This window comes from Carettochelys insculpta, chromosome 16, assembly GCF_033958435.1.
Source record: "Carettochelys insculpta isolate YL-2023 chromosome 16, ASM3395843v1, whole genome shotgun sequence".
Lineage (NCBI taxonomy): Eukaryota > Metazoa > Chordata > Testudines > Carettochelyidae > Carettochelys > Carettochelys insculpta.
The window spans coordinates 853,069-869,006 of NC_134152.1; the positions used below are offsets into that span (position 1 = coordinate 853,069).

The 15,938-nt window shown below is 42.8% G+C and overlaps 1 protein-coding gene across 6 annotated transcripts in view; it reads left to right on the top strand.

Annotated features, from left to right (window-relative positions):
• IFT140 (intraflagellar transport 140) overlaps nucleotides 1–15,938 on the top strand; it is a 193,459-nt gene that overhangs the window by 725 nt on the left and 176,796 nt on the right. For 5 of the 6 annotated variants that reach the window (XM_075011173.1, XM_075011176.1, XM_075011177.1 and 2 more), the window contains exons 2-3: nucleotides 1,929–2,108; nucleotides 5,908–6,129. In XM_075011173.1, the coding sequence (XP_074867274.1) occupies nucleotides 1,962–2,108; nucleotides 5,908–6,129 (369 nt within the window). In that variant the 5' untranslated portion in view covers nucleotides 1,929–1,961. Of the gene's footprint in view, nucleotides 1–1,928; nucleotides 2,109–5,907; nucleotides 6,130–15,938 lie in introns of those variants that run through there. The other variant, XM_075011178.1, reaches the window with a different exon arrangement.

Consider the following 15,938-nt stretch of genomic DNA (forward strand, 5'->3'; position numbering starts at 1 on the left):
GGGAAGTTAAAGTGTAACTGGGCTGGAGCAGCTCGGGGTGCTTTGGCTGGCTGGAATTGCCCAGTCCATGGCTGCTAGGCATAGAGGGATTGCCTGGAAGAATGTGGGGATGGGGTGGGGCTAGGTTTGACCAGTTAACAAATGTGTCTGGAGGGGGTAGGGGCTGGGCTGGAGTGGAGTGGAGTGGCGTGGCCCCACCTTAGTGCCAGGAATAGTTTCTCTAGGCTGTCAATGCGGATTGTAATGACTAGGGTGTTCAAAGAGCCTTACAGACTTGTGGACTGCTTTGACTGGTTGGGCCCTCATTGAAGCCAAACGCCCAAAAGAGTACTTCAAGTTCTCAAAGCCCTTTTGGGGCACCTTTGTGGTATTTCAGCAGTATCCCTTTGGGTTTATACTCTAGGCTAGAGCTCTGCAGGCAATGATTTAAAAATACTACTTTGGCTACTATTCAGTTAAAATATAGTTAAGAAATTGCATTGGGACTAGTGTAGCCTGGGATTGGGAGATTCTTAGGGAGATCAGGACTGGCATATTTTGTAGATGCTGCATTTCATGATGGATTCAGGCATGCTTGTGACTGAAGTCTCTAACTTTCTAAAGAAAGACTTTTCTTGTTTTTGAGGCTTTATGTCTTTCACAAAGTGCTTTGATGGACCTTTCAGTAATGAAAGACAATTCTGGCGTTAAGTCTGAAAATCTTCCTAAGAGGGTATCTTCACTAAAGGGAGGATTGATTCTGCCGTGGTCTATCCTTCCAGAGTTTGATTTAACTCATCTGGTAGGGAACATACTAAATTGAACATGTAGGGTGCTTCTGTCCTACAGTGGAGATGGCACAGAAGCTTGACTTCAGGTATGTTGACTCCAGCTGTATAATAAACATAGCTCATGTTGCATATCTTAATTCAACCTTCCCATTTTGTATAGATTTAGGGTATGTCTACACTTGGGAATAAAGTAGAATTTGTTATAGTTGAATTTTGAACACTCGATTTTTATAGAGTTGATGATGAATGTCCTGACCCGCTAAGAAAGTCAATTTAGTTTGTCCACACAAGGGTTTGTGAGTCCAACTGTGGATGTAGTGCATTCTGGGCACCTCTCCCACAGTTCCCACCCCCTGTTGTATATTGGGGTTGGGTCCAGTGTCTTATGGGAGGGGGGGGGGGGAGTTCTGGTGTCACTATCCCTGAATGAATTTTCCTCACCTCCTGCTTGTGCCTGGGGAAGAAAAAAAACCTGCGTATCTTTTTTGTACACTTTTCTTGACTGCCAGCTGCCATTACAGGCACTGACATGGATCCCAATACACTTCAGTTTTTATTGCCTGTACCCAGGGAACAGCAATGGGTACTAGTATGACTCTCCAATATACTAATTTCTTCATGGGCAACCTAGCAGCAAAATTTCTGGACTAACATATCCTGAAATCGGAAACCTATCTGCAGTACTTGAGTATTTGCATTAATATTTTCATCCTCTGCACAGATGACCTAAACTCTCTCATGCTGCTTCAACTCCTTCATCTTTGAAACTTTCTCTACAACACATCCACCCTAGAGTAAGTTTCCTGTACACCAAGATCTGCTTCAGCAATGGAACATTATATACAGGAAACCCATTTCATGTCACCTTGGGACATGAAGTAATGTTTAATCCATGCTGTGTTGTAATTTTGGCATGGAAATTCTTGAATCTTTCACTTTTCTTTGAAATAATCCAGTATAAGTCATTGCTGGGAGCAGGATACTGACCTAAATGGATCTTTGGACTCTTTTCAGTTTGGAAACTTCTGTACTCCTAAAGGTTGTACCAAAATATAATTTTCATGATAGTACGGTGAAGAATACAGGGTGTGTTTTTTGTTTTAAATCTTGCCAAGTTCTTTAATTTGTTAGAAATGTGTGGGTTTTTTCCTTGCACAGATCTGGAAGCTACCTAGGACTGTGCATGTCATTATGGCTGTGTATGTTGGCCACAGACTAGAAGTCCCTGATTCACTTGGATCCCCTTCCTACATAAGTTGGCACCCTCTTCATCCACTTCTGGCAGTTGCTTCCATTAGCCCAACCTCTGGAGGCAGTGTTGTTGTCTATTTGGAACAGGTAAGTCTTTAGGAACTTCCTCTGTCTTGAAGTTACTTTGCTGGGATCTCTTGATCATTATTATGTCCATGATGGAAAAGAATTATGAAGTTTAGCAGTTATTAAAAAGTAGTTTGAAGACTAATTATACTCCTGGAATCCTTCTCTGTCAGTTTTTGATTTGCAGATAATGTTTGGTATTAATGGCAAATACTATGATTTTAGTCATGGGTATTTTAGCAAAAATCACAGATGGGTCACAGGCAAGAGACAAAATTACAGGCCGTGACTTGTCCATGATTGATCTCACAAATATCCCCAATTTAATCTTGGGGTGGGATGGAGCAGCAATGGTTCTGGCCATCCTGGGACTGCAGGTAGGGGCTGCTGAGTTGTAGCTGCTCTGGCTGTCCCCAGAGACTGCTGCTCAGGCAGTCTCTGGGGCCACCTGAATGGGCCACTATTTGGGCAGTCCCCAAGTGCAGCTGGCCCTAGGGTATAGCTACTCCAGCAATGCCAGTGTAATTGGGTGTAGGACCACTCCACCAATGGCTGGTGCAGCTGTTCCAGTGGCCAACTGCTTGGGTAGCCCTACGGTCAGCCACACTGGCCACTGCTGAAGTCAGAGGTTGTAGGAGGTCATGGAATCCATGACTTCTGCAACCTCGAGGACAAACACGAAGCCCTATTATTGATGATGGTGGTTTATCAGATTAAATAATTTCTAGATTTTTTTTTTTTTTTTTCCCCCGTTAAGGCAGCACCGAGTACCTTAATATAAACTAATTTGGATCTAAACAACAAACACCACCTTGAGTTTTAATGACTACTGGCTTTTGTATTCTTCTTTGAACTGATGGGCAGCATACTGTTGATCCTGTGGCTGCAGAATGAGAAATGCAGTTTTACCTGCCAAATGTACAGCAATTAAATATTACCAGGTATTAAATATTACTTTACAGCCCAAGATAAGTCAGTACATTATGATTTAGTTTTTATTGGATTTTAAAGCTGGAAGGACTACGTTTTTTTTTGGTCACAAAATGTTGGTAACCTCTTTCTCCTATGTACACACCAACAAAGGAAACCTATTTCCTTTTGACAATATTTGAAAGTTACAAACAGGCAAAGCAAGAAGAATGTAGCTTGAGGAAATCCATTAATTTGGTTTAAAAGGAAAAAAATCCAGTGAAATGGATATGTGCATAGTTCTTCCAAACACTAAGCACAACATTTACCTTGGGATATTCAGCACTAAGGAAATACTTATTGAGGTTTCGGCTTGAGTCAGTGTTCTACATATTAGGGAATTTAAAAAAAATAAAAAATTCTCCACCCAATGGCATAGGTAGCTTGCTAGAATTCAATTACTTTTTCATATTGGATCGGGCCATGTGATGGTTATTGCCTACTGCAGCTCCAGCTTGTGGATTCCAGCCCACAGAAGTTTATGCCCAAATAAACTTGTCAGTTTTTTTAAGGTGTCATAAGAATCCTGGTAGCTATCATATGATTTCCCTATTGTGGACAGTGACTCCCCCAACCCCCATGAGCACTGTTGGTAACACAGTTTGGTTTACGTGCTTATTAGGAAGAATTTTATGTCCAAACTGGTCAGATGGCTCTGGAACTCATCTAACAACAGCTTCATTGAAAGCCATTTAAAATGCAGTAGTATTTCCAGAGTCTCAGAGTGGGCAAGGGATGGTCACTTGATGATCATTGATCATTCTGTTCATGCTCTCTAAGCCACCTGGCATTGGCTGCTGTCCAAAGACAAAATACTGGGCTAGACGCATCATTGGTCTTACTAGCGTAGCTTGTCTTATGTAACATGGACGGAGTATATTGCATTTCTAGATTTTGGAGTGTTTATGAAGGCCAATTAAGTGTATATATACCCTATTGTTACATAAAGTGAAACGGATACACAGAGATCTAAGGTCTCTCAGCAAACTGATCGTGGGCCCCTCCCCACTGTTCCCCAAGCAGGAATTGAATTCTCACTCCTGACTCAATCTTTTCCTTTTGCCACTAGATCAGGCTGCAGCCTCAATAGAAACACATGAATGTCTATCAAAAGTTTGAACATAAGAATGGCCATACTGGGTCAGACCAAAGGTCCATCCAGCCCAGCATCCCATCTGCCAATGGTGGCCAATGCCAGGTGCCCCAGAGAAGGAGAACAGAAGACAATGATCAAGTGATTTATCTCCTGCCATCCATCTCCTGCCCTTGTTCTGAAGGCTAGGGCACCATACTTTATCCCTGGCTAATAGCCATTTATGGACCTAACCTGCAAAAATTTATCAAGCTCTTTTTTAAACCCTAATAGAGTCCTGGCCTTCACAGCCGCCTCAGTTTGCTGTGTTGTGAAGCTGGTTCTAGGATGCCAGACCAGGTGGTGGTGAACAGTGTTGGATTAGCGTTTCATGAAAGACATGTTTTCAAGCTCTTCAGGTCTAGGAAAGTTACTCCAGTATATCACAGCTAAAAAAAACATGGATTGACCCTGTCTATGGCATTCAAACAACTGCCTCTCCCAGCCCCGCCAAGCTCCTCATTAGGAGCAAGCTCACCACAGACCAGGCCACACCAACTCAAGGTGACACCAGACATAATAGGTGCCAGAATGGATGCAAAACATAGAGAGCTATCTCGGTTGCTACAATGATTGATACTTTCCACAATACAACTTTTGAGGCCCATGGATCCTATGCATACTTATCATAATGTGTCCCTCATTCAGGGCATTGGAAAGCCACAATAACTATGTGGTGAAACCAGATAGACACAATGTTATCAAACAAATTCTCCTCATAAACGCAAATGTTAAAGGACAAAAATGCCATAACACCTGGAGGCAAAACAGGTGTTTTCTCAAAACAGGTCAGACATGGCGTAACTATCCATACTAATCCTGGAAACCTGTACAACATCTTCAAAATTCAAATCTGGAAACTTAAATTCAAAACTCTGCCAAAAGTGGAAACTAAGGCTGTCTCTATACTAGAGAACTTAGTGTCACAGCTGCACCAGTGCAGCAATACTACTGTTGTAGCTGCTATATAATGATGGAAAAGAGCTCTTGCATCATAACTAATCCATCCCCAAAAAGCAACAGTAGCTATGTTGGGATGAGAATATTTCTACTTTTGAGCAACAATGCTTATGACCGCAAAACTGGTAGTGTAGACTGGGGGCAAAGCTTAGACATGATATGAGCCCACTAAACCACCTTTGACATATAACAGCAGGTGTGCTAATGAGCCACTTCACTTGTCAGGGTTTCTGAGAATATGTGTTAACTGTTTATGCTAAACAATCTGTTCCGACATTGAGTGCCTGTCCCAGACCTAAAGAAGAGTTCTGTGTAGGTTGACCACTTGTCTTTCACCAGTCCAAGTTGGCCTATTTTTAAAAAAAAAAAAAAAAAAAAATCACCTACCTTTCCTGTCAGAAGTACCTTGTGCTTTCAGTCGTGGTAGAAACTCTCATTCCCCAGCATATGAATGACATTTTTATTAGTGTCCATGACTGTTTGTTTGTTTTCTTACATGTACTGAGAGAAGAGACTTAGTACCAATATTGTGTTTCATAAGTAATTGTCCACAAGTACTTCACATGTACAAATATTTATTTAAAAAGTTATGAAAACATGGGGAAGAAATGTGTCCACTTCCATTGTTACAGTGGTATGCTCTATGCTTATCTTGCCTCTATGGCAAAAAATAGCTTACTTGGTTGTAGAGGGCAGATATGCATTGAATCATAAGAAGCTTTTATCTCAAAGTCCTGTTCTATCTGTCTTCGTTTGCAGGGAGAACGTGTGCCTGATTCATTCATCGAAAGGCGTTTTCGGGCCACATCCCTAAGCTGGCACCCATCCAGACTGATCCTGGCAGTGGGGTGGGAGACAGGGGAAGTGGTGGTGCTTAATAAACAGGACAAAGAGCACCACGCAGTCCCCCCCAACCATAATGCTGAAATTACTATCCTAAACTGGAGTACAAATGGTACTCGTCTGGTGTCTGGTGATAGGGTAAGTAGCAAAAGTAACATGCCATAAATGTACTTGATGCTGTAGAATGAATCTTGAGATAGCGAAGAATAGGTTTTTTAACAGTAATGTGAGGGAGCAGAGAGAGTTTTTGAGGGAAAGATACTTACTTTCATCATAGTAAGTATGAGTTTGCATGCTTCTGGAACAGAAATGAGTTATATTTCCCCCCCCCCCCCAATTTTATTCATTGACTTTTGTGTGGTGCTCATCACCATTGTATCTATAAATGTTTTAAATATTGATTTTTAAATTTAACTTTACAACATGTTCTATGATAGTACTATCACCATTTCATAGATGGAGGAACAGAGGCACACCACAGTGGAGCAATTTGCCTGAAGTGATTTAGGAAGTTTTGTGGCATAGCAGGCAATGAAATCCAGATTTCACTGGTCCTAGTCCAATGCCTTTATCACAGGCCCTCCCACATTCTTCTCCCACTTTTATATATTGACCCTCCTTAAATCAGAGCAAAAATGCTTGATTCTTCCTTGTATCAGTGTATTTTTAGTTGAAGGGGGGGGAAAAAAGCAAAACAAAAAACAAAAAAAAAAACGAGAGGTGGAAAATATGTTAAGGAAACCTATTTTAAATACACTAATGTTTAATTTTTTTCTGAGTTGCTTGCTCTTCTTTGTAGTGAAATGAGGAATTGACCGTTTGGTGCTCAATGTTAAATATAAGTATCGGATTCTGTTTTTTGCCAGTTCCTGAGCCAAAAGAGAAATATGCTGAGTTTTTCCTATTTTTCTGAGTTCGACGCTCCCTAGGATAAGACTGAACTTCTCCAGAGACTTCAGCTTTGTTTTGAGACTTATTAGGCACACGAATCAAAGAAAAATGTAGCTGTAATTATCATCTGTTAAAGTTCTGATATGTTTGACAAAGAAATTGATAAGTCACAGTCCAGTTGCTTATTGGATAACTGAACAGCAGTGGTTAAAGTAAAAGGCAATGTGTACACAAGTGTTTTTGTTGATGCAAGCTGTAGAGTTCTACAAAATGGGATCTGTTGACAGTCGACAAAACTCGGCACTTCTGCTGAGAGCAGTGTGCCTCTCCATGATGAGAAGTAATGCCTTTGTCAACAAAATGGCTGTGTAGAGGCTCTGGGGAGCCCTTCTGTCAACAGAGAGGTCCTCCATGCTGCAGGCCACCTGGACTCAGCAGGCACCCACTCCACTGCAATTACAGCTCTAGGCTCTTTGCGTCCAGCCTTTTTATTTTATTTTTATCTTCTAAAAAAGGTGCAGGGAGCCCTGGAAACACTATGGCAGGAAGCTGAGCATGTGCAAGCAGGCCAGCAGCATGCTCACTGTACCGTCACCCTCCCAGCAATGCCATAGGACCTCCCCAGGACATGGTAGCGAGCCAGCAGTCCTGTGACACCTGGGGCTCTCAAGGGAGCCACTGGAGGCAGACCAGGAGCCACCCCAGGCCACAGGAAAAAAGGCCACACTCTGGACTGAACCTGAGATTTGGGACCTCCTTAGCCTCAGGGCTGATGAGCTGTTCAGAGACCTCACAGCCAAGGGACAGAACACCCCTCTCTACGCCCACCTAGCAAGCAGCCTCTGGGACTGTGGCCACCCCTCCTGGACCATGGTGCAGATCTAAGCCAAGGTGAAAGCTGCAGCAGGGTTATGCCAGGGCCTGGGATGCAACCTGGACATCAGGGGAAGTTAGTGCCATAACCAGCCAACTTTGCACCTGAGACAAGAATATAAAATTGTGCCCCCTCATGTTCATATAGTCATAGTTATGTCATAGAAAAAGGGAAAATAACTATAATGTTTTAATAATTGTGTAATTTTGTTGTAGTTAATCTGAGTTGTGGTTAGGGAAAGATTGCTCATTTTTAAAAAAACAAAAAATAGAGAAATCCTTCATCCACAAGTTTGTTAACTTAGTGATGGGGTTGAAAAGACATTCACTTAAGCACATGGCCTGAGTCTAGTGAATTGCTGGCTAGAATATATTGCAACAAGTTGAAGTTACATGCCTTGTCAAACATCATTAAATCTAAATTAACACCTCCCAGTTGCAGTGAAAAATATCTTTCCAGCTCCACAGCAAACTCCTTTTTAGTTCTTATTCAGACTCTCACAAGGCCACCCTAAAGGGGATAAAAATGAGAACAATAGTCTAATCTTTTCTTCTCCAGCTGTGCTAGGAGAGGGTTCCTGGGCACAGGTAGAGAAGTCAATCCAGGGCACCTTTGCTTAAAATCTGGGCCACTTACAGCCCCAGGCTGGGATTTCCTTTTCATTAAGGCAAATCCAATCAGCCACAAGAACACTTCCACCAGCTCCTGGTCAGCCAGAAGCCACATAAGCAAACCCACAGACTTCTCAGCTGCTCTACCAGCCCAGACTAACAACCCCCAAATTAAGGGGAGTAGTTTTTCACCTAACACTGCACAGATTCTTGCAGGCCCCAAAGGGACCAGCCCCAGACCCTGGTCAATATATACTTGGATCTTACGCAAGCAACACAGTCTCCAATTTTTTGGCTCTAAATGTCTAAAGATTTATTAATAAAGAGAGGACAGGGTTAGAGAGAAGAATTGTTTAAGCAATACTTTACATACATCAATTATAAATACTGATGCAGGCCAGTGGTGTTGTTTGCTGGTACTTGAAAGTCTCTCTGAAAGTTCAGTTCAGGTTACAAATATTCAGTTAACAAAGCATTGTAGATCTGGCCTACTGGGGTCCACATGCTGGGATATGGATCTATGAAGACCAAAAGACAAAGGATCTAAGATGGACGCTAAGTCCATACCGTTGTTCTCTTCTTGTTGTCTCTTGTGCACAGGGACAAAATCCTTCTTCCCATAGTCCCTTGAGGGTCCACCCTCCCTGCCCCCCTCCCCCCATTCAGGTGGGCTGTTGTGGCAAACTGCCATTAGATGAAGACAGTCTCAAATTTGTGAAATGGACCTGTTCCTTTATTGCAGTTGAGGTCACTTGGCCATTGGGCTGCATCCATTGACAGGTCCCAAGTATCTGGATTCAGTGTCTGAGCACCTGGTTTCCACCCTATTGTTCAGCCCAATGTCCTGGTGAGGCTAAGTTCACACTTTCTATTCTGAAGCTTACTACTCAAATACTTTCTAATACAGCTACATAGATAAAAATCTATAACTTTACCTACAGACATGTGAGTAGCATACATAGATTCAGGGCATCATTAGCTTTCATTACACACCTCACAGCACCCCTTGCACAATATTTGGGCCCAATAGCCACACTGGGCAATAAAATGGCTTCCAAACCCAATATAAAAATCCAGTCACGTGACACCAGCATACTGGTATCCACGGGGAGCACATCTGAAAATCTGAGGTTAGAGTTTGGGTTGTGCATTTAAGTGGAACTGGATAAGAGCAGCATAAGTGAGAATTGAAAGTAACTTGATGAACTTCTGTATTATGTGAGGGTGGCATTTCCACACATCCTTGCATAACTTGAATTTCACATAAGTTTGGGTGAGGGGGGGGCTGTCTTTCTTTTTTCCCCTAGCGGAATGCACGTTCTGCAGCTGGGGAAGAAACAGGAGCGCCTGGAGCTCCTTATGAAAGGCACATCCAGGAGTTGTGGGGGCAGTTGGGAAGGATTAAGCCTGGTGGTGGGTTGGGACTGTGGGAGGGGGGCAGGAGTTAATCCTGGGGTGGTTTAGGGCTGCGGGGGGGAGCAGAGTTGAGCCTGGGCTGTGTGTGTTGGGGAGGTGGAACTGTGATTGAGCCAGAGCTGTGCTCAGGGGGTGAGCTGGGCTGTGGGGGAGTTGAACCAGGGCAGGAGGGTTGAGCTGGAGCTGCACATGGGTTATTTGAACCAGGGTGAGGGTGGGGATGAGCTGGAGCTATGTGTGGGGGTGGTGAGCTGGACCATGGCGGGGGTGGAGGGTTGAACTGAGGCTGGGTAGTGAGCTGGACCTGTGTGCAGCGGTGGTGAGCTAGGCCACAGGGGGTTTGAATCAGGCCTGCATGGGCCAGGGAAGCGGGGGGTTTTGAGCTGCGCTTAATGCATGATAATGTGAGTTAAGTAAAACTTGAAATCACAGAATGCATGTTCTGCAGACAGGGAAATGCCCATGCCTGTGGTCCCCTTCACTTAACTGTCATTTCTCCCCTTGCCCCTCCTGACCTCATTCCTGAGGTGGTGCTGCAGGCCCTCCAGGGGGCCATGGCCAGTTGCACTGTCCCTGCTCCACCCTGCCCATACCTTCCTGCCTCCCCCCACCCCGCCAATCAGGTGCTGCGGCCCAGGAAGTGCCTTAGCTGCATGAGGACATCCCTGCTGGTGTACCTCCCAACACTGAATTTGTTGCCCATGGAATGGTAGTTTATTGGGAGTGGCCAGCTTCCAGAAGGGGCTGGTGAGCTGCATGGTGGTGTCCTGCCATCGGAGGGTGGGGGCAAGCCAGCTACAGAGCTCCATGAAGATCACCTTGCGCATCCTGAAATGATGGAGCCACTGCTTGTGGTCCCATTGCCCCATGATGATCTGGTTCCACCAGTTGGAGCTGGTGGAGTACCTCCAAACCCACCTGAGGGAGCAAGGGCAGGTGGGGCATAGGGGCACTTCAGCTGTGCTCCACAGGCCAGCTATCAGGCTCACCCCCCACTCTCCTGATGTGGTGGAAGATGGCCATTGCAATCACTGAGCCCAGGGCTGCACTGGCATGCTTGGTGCCAAGAAAGAACTGGCTGTCTCACAGACAGTGAAGGATCCCTGCAGCAGCGTTGCTTTCCCTCAGGGAGATAGGCAAGACTCAGCATGGGCAGGGAACATGGTTTGGGGCAAGAGGAGACCCTTTAAGGGTGTGCTGGGCCTGTGGTCCTGGAAGGCTTGCCATCCATGCAACCCTGTTGTCCAGGTGTTGGGGCTTGTTCTATTGAGCAAAAGCGGCTGGACTGTGTGGCTGCTTTCTGTCAACAGAACATATCAACAGAGAGCCACTTTTCTGTCAACAGATTGCATCTGCATAGAAGTTTTGTTGGGAAATCCCTTTGGACAGTATCTTATGTCAACAGATTACTGTAGTGTAGACGTAGCCAAAGAGAGCATGATGTAGCGCAATGGCTTTCAACCAGTGTGCCATGACACAATGGTACCATGAGTAATGTCCAAGTGTGCCACGAAATTTTGTGAATTTCCCCTCGCTGTGGCTCTCTGCAGAGGATCTCTATCTCTGTTTACATGCAGTCTTCCTAGAAAAGAAAAGAAATTGTCACTTCTTCTCCATTTTGATATTAAAGCTGCTTGGTGACCAGGAGTTATGTCAAGCCATTTCTGTACAGGCCACTTACTTCAGAAGTGGCATGCTAATACACGGAATGAAAGATGCTAATGAGGCATGGATGCAAATTCCCCATGCTTCATTAGCATAACATCACGTGATTTGGAGCCTGGAAGACCGTTCTTCCAGACTCCAAAATGCCATGTAGAAGCACGGCCTGGGGCCTCCAGAAGGAAGTTCTTCCGGAGGCCCCTTCCCAAAAATTTTTAGGGAGAAGGAGCCTCTGGAAGGAGGACTTCCTTCTGGAGGTCCCCCGCCCCCCGCCCCCTGGGCCGTGCTTCTACATGGCATTTTGGAGTCTGGAAGAATGGTCTTCCAGGCTCCAAAATCACGTGACATTATGCTAATGAGGCATGGGGAATCTGCATCCATGCCTCATTAGCATCTTTCATTCCGTGTATTAGCATGCCACTTCCTTTGGAAGTGGCCTGTGTAGAAACAGCCAGGGTGAATAAAATAGATTTTTTTTAAGTAGAAAACAATTTTTATTTGGAATTTTTTGTTTAAAAATCATCAAAACAATTTAATTGCATACTTATTTTTAAAATGAGAAATTTAGTATCACAAACATGATACACATACACTTAGGCTGTATCTACACTTGCATTCCTCTTTCTAAAGAGGTATGCAAATGAGGGAAATAAAAATGCAAATGTGGTGCAGATTTGCATATCTAGTGCCTCATTTGCCTATTATTTCGAAATAGATTCTTTCGAAGATGAGGTTTGCTTTCAAAAGAGCAGTGTCTACACAGGTTTTCTTGTTTTGAAAGAAGCTTTCTTCCCTTTTTTTTATGGGAAGAAGGATTCTTTCGAAAATGAGGTTTACTTTCAAAAGACCAGTGTATACACTGGTTTTCTCCTTTTGAAAGAAGCTATTTCGAAATAAGAATATGCAAATGAAAGTGTAGACACAGCCTTAGTGGTTCAAAAATGAATTAATGGCATTAGTCTGTCCAGCCTAACTGCAACCTCTTGCTTGACCGTTCTGGGCTTTCGGTTTACGTCTGAGCAGACTAAAAGGGAACATGTGCAAAGATAGGCACATGCTGGATGGGATTGTTTGTGTTCTGTGCTTAGTGATAGACCTTGGCCTAGCAAAGGAGTTAGTTAGACTTCCTCTTAAAAACAGAGACAATATAAGAAAGGATGGAGGCAGCTTACAAAGGAAGAGTGGAGTGGAACAGAAGGAAAAAAGGAAGGCATTATGCAAGCGTGCGTGCAAACACCTTCCTCTATTTCCCCCACACTTTACCACAGGAAAACTTACATGCAGATATCTTGAAAGACTCTATCTGGGAATATTTTGAAGAAATATCTTCTCATGTAGAAAAGGAAATGTGCCAAGTGTAAGCAGTGCAAGATGATGATAAAGGGCCTACTTGCAAGAATAAAACATTTTAAGGAAACAAAACATCATAAGGAAAACTGCTAATTGGGAGAAAATGATGTGGATATGGCTGAGTGGATCAACTCATTTACTAATTTAAATGCTTCACTTTGCAGTGTGTCATTCTTCAAGACACTCTGTGCCTGTAGCATGAGCATGATGTGGCAAGTAAATTCCCAAGCTGTTTGCTGTGTTGGATGTTGCTAGGACAAAGTAGTTTAGTTCAGCTAATCCTTCTGGCTTGTTTAGAATCTATAGTTCAAGTATACAATACAGACAGCTGCAGTAAGAGGAAATCTAGAGGTGCCAGTTGCCACTGAGTGTTTTTCTTATTTTACCTTATCTAATGCATGCCCCTTATTTTGCAAGATCACAGCCACAGACCATAATGGTGATTCCATAACTCAACTTTTCTAGGGGAACCCCATTCTCTACTTGTTTTTGCAAAAAATAGAAGTACTAATGAGTTCAGTGGGGCTTTCTCCAAAATTATGTGTGCTCTAAGCACAGTCAGGCTATGTCTGGATCACACTCTAATAGTGTGATCTAATAGCACGCCCATTATCTCAAACTGTTTTGAGATAATAGGTGTATTGCAAAGATGCAGGCGGCTATTTTGAAATAACTTTCTGTCCTGAAATAGCTCGCACTGTGTAGACACAACCTCTGTCTTTTTTTAGTTTTTTTGGTAACTTGATTTAAATTTGGCAGGGTGGGGAGGGGCATTGTAAACCATTCCACCCTGAGATACATCTAGAAGATGGCTTACTTCAGATGTATGTTTGTACAACCATAAGAGAATGCTTTTTGCATGCAGGACGTTATTTGTCTTGAAGATCATGAGCCCTGATCTCCACTTAATCTGCAAGAAGCTTAGTAGCCTCTCTGTAACTGTAGTCTCCTCTCCTGGGAATGCCCAGTCTGCAATAACTAAAATTAGGCTCCAAGAACCATTGAAAATACTGCATAAATCTTGAGCAGCAGTCAATGAATATCAGGAACTCTTTATCTACGTTTTAAGTATGAGATGCTTTTGATGGTTCAGTAATATTGGAAAGGACCAGGTGTTTTGTACGGCTATTAAGAGAGAAAACATCTTTGAGGAGCAAATGGCTTTTACAGCAAAAGTCAAAAACTTTGGGCTATTAGAAATAGTTCAGAGAATAGAGATTGAAGACGCTTTGGTAATATCATTGATACAAATGTTCACTGTGTCATCTCCACTTTTGCACATTGGTGCATGGAGAACCCGCAGAGCTTGTTTCTAATTCCAGCTCGCTATACTTGTCTCAGTTTGGAAGTAAATTAAGACTAGCTTGGCCTTTGCTGAATAAATACTTTCTTTTTTATGCAAGAACTCCAATCTTGCCTTCTAACTGTCTTCTGCAAAGCTCTTTGCAGGCAGAGGCCAATGAGACATGTTAGTTTCAGATTCCAGGCTTTTCTAGTTGTTGGGGAGAAAAGATTAACTTGACATTATGTTGTGAAAGGCTGGAGGGGGACTCCCCTTAAACATTTGGAGGAAAAATGTATTTTTAGCCCTCATTGTCCTCTGGAGCTTTGCATGAAATGATGGGGGCATGATAAATAAACAAGGAGACCTCAGTCAGTAAAACATGAATGAAATCTGGATTCATAAATAAGTTTGTTCACTGTAACAAAGGAAATGGGGAGAATGTGTGCTTTGAAGGGTAAAAATCTGGTCGTGAAATGAGTCAAGAATCTTAAGCAATTTTATGCTATTTATACTTTCCCATTTCATCCTTAATATTTACTGACATATTGAAAGTGTGGTAGATGAAAGGGGTAATCTGCCTTGAAAATAAGGTATGTCTGGTAATCAAGTAGAAAGATGACCTCTACTCAGGGTATCAGTGGTAATTTTCTGCTGTTTTTATGGCCATCCAGGCTCTCCCACCCCTTTATAATGAGGTGCTTGGTTTCTTATAAAAATAGTTTTGAGGTTGGGGGAAGAAAGTAGAAGCGGCAACATATGACTCTTCACTTAACAGAGACCACCAGCCAGGACTCTCACCCACCAGTGGTCCACAGGCCACCATTTGAGACAGTCTCGCAGCTGCTGCGTCAGGTGTTCTGTACTCTTAAGTAGACACCATTACATTGATAAACAATTGGATAATATTTCAACCGAAAGAATGGAAAACTTACTGCTTTTTAAATTTAGTTTTCTAATAATGTAAAGATAAGAGGAAAATCACATGCTCATCTGTGTGGCTTCAGAACCATGTTATATGCTGGATTCTAGCTGAGTTGTGTTGAGAGGTTGATGTGGAAGTGCTGTGCTATGCTTCAGACTATCACTACTAATCTTCCCCATTCACAAGGACTAGATTCCTTTACAGTATATTAAAGGAAAAAATAAATCTTAACTCTTCACTTTAATTTCCCTTAATGAGGTGAAATTGCAGTTTGAATTATTTTTTGTTTTGTACAATAGGCCCCCTACTGTAACTGGGCATTCAAGGTGCTACCTAACACAAATAATAGTCTAAAAATTGGCTACAAAGCTGGTACCATAAGTCGGCTTGTGGGATCGTGAATGTATGTGTCATGCTGCATTGTTTCTCTGCTTCATTTTTCAACTAGCAGAAGATTTAAAATTGATAAGTATCCTAGAGTACTTCAGACTGCAGAATTCTCAGTTTTGATGCTCTGGGTCAAAAATTGGGCTAGGGTCTCAGGTTCAGCACAAAACTTGTATTTGTAACTCTTTCAATATGCATGGGTGGTGATGCAGGTTGAAAAAGCTGTATGTTGAACAGAGGAGAAAATGAATAAAAGTTCTCTATTTCAAATGGCTACATAATATTGACAGTAAACTGGTTATAGAATAGGAGATTTCAAGCTTTACAGGCTTGTAATATAACATGATAAAATAGCAGTCTTCACATATTTTAGCAGAAAATGTCAAGGAGTAAATTTACTGTTTTGGGTGGGGTGGGCAGGTATAACTTTGGAATTAACTGGAATTAAGAAGGGCAAGGTTTAGGCTAATACAAAAAAAATTTTTTTTTGCCAGTGAGCTCTATTAATCTGGAACAGTGTGTAAAGAAAAGGTCCATTCTTGAAATACA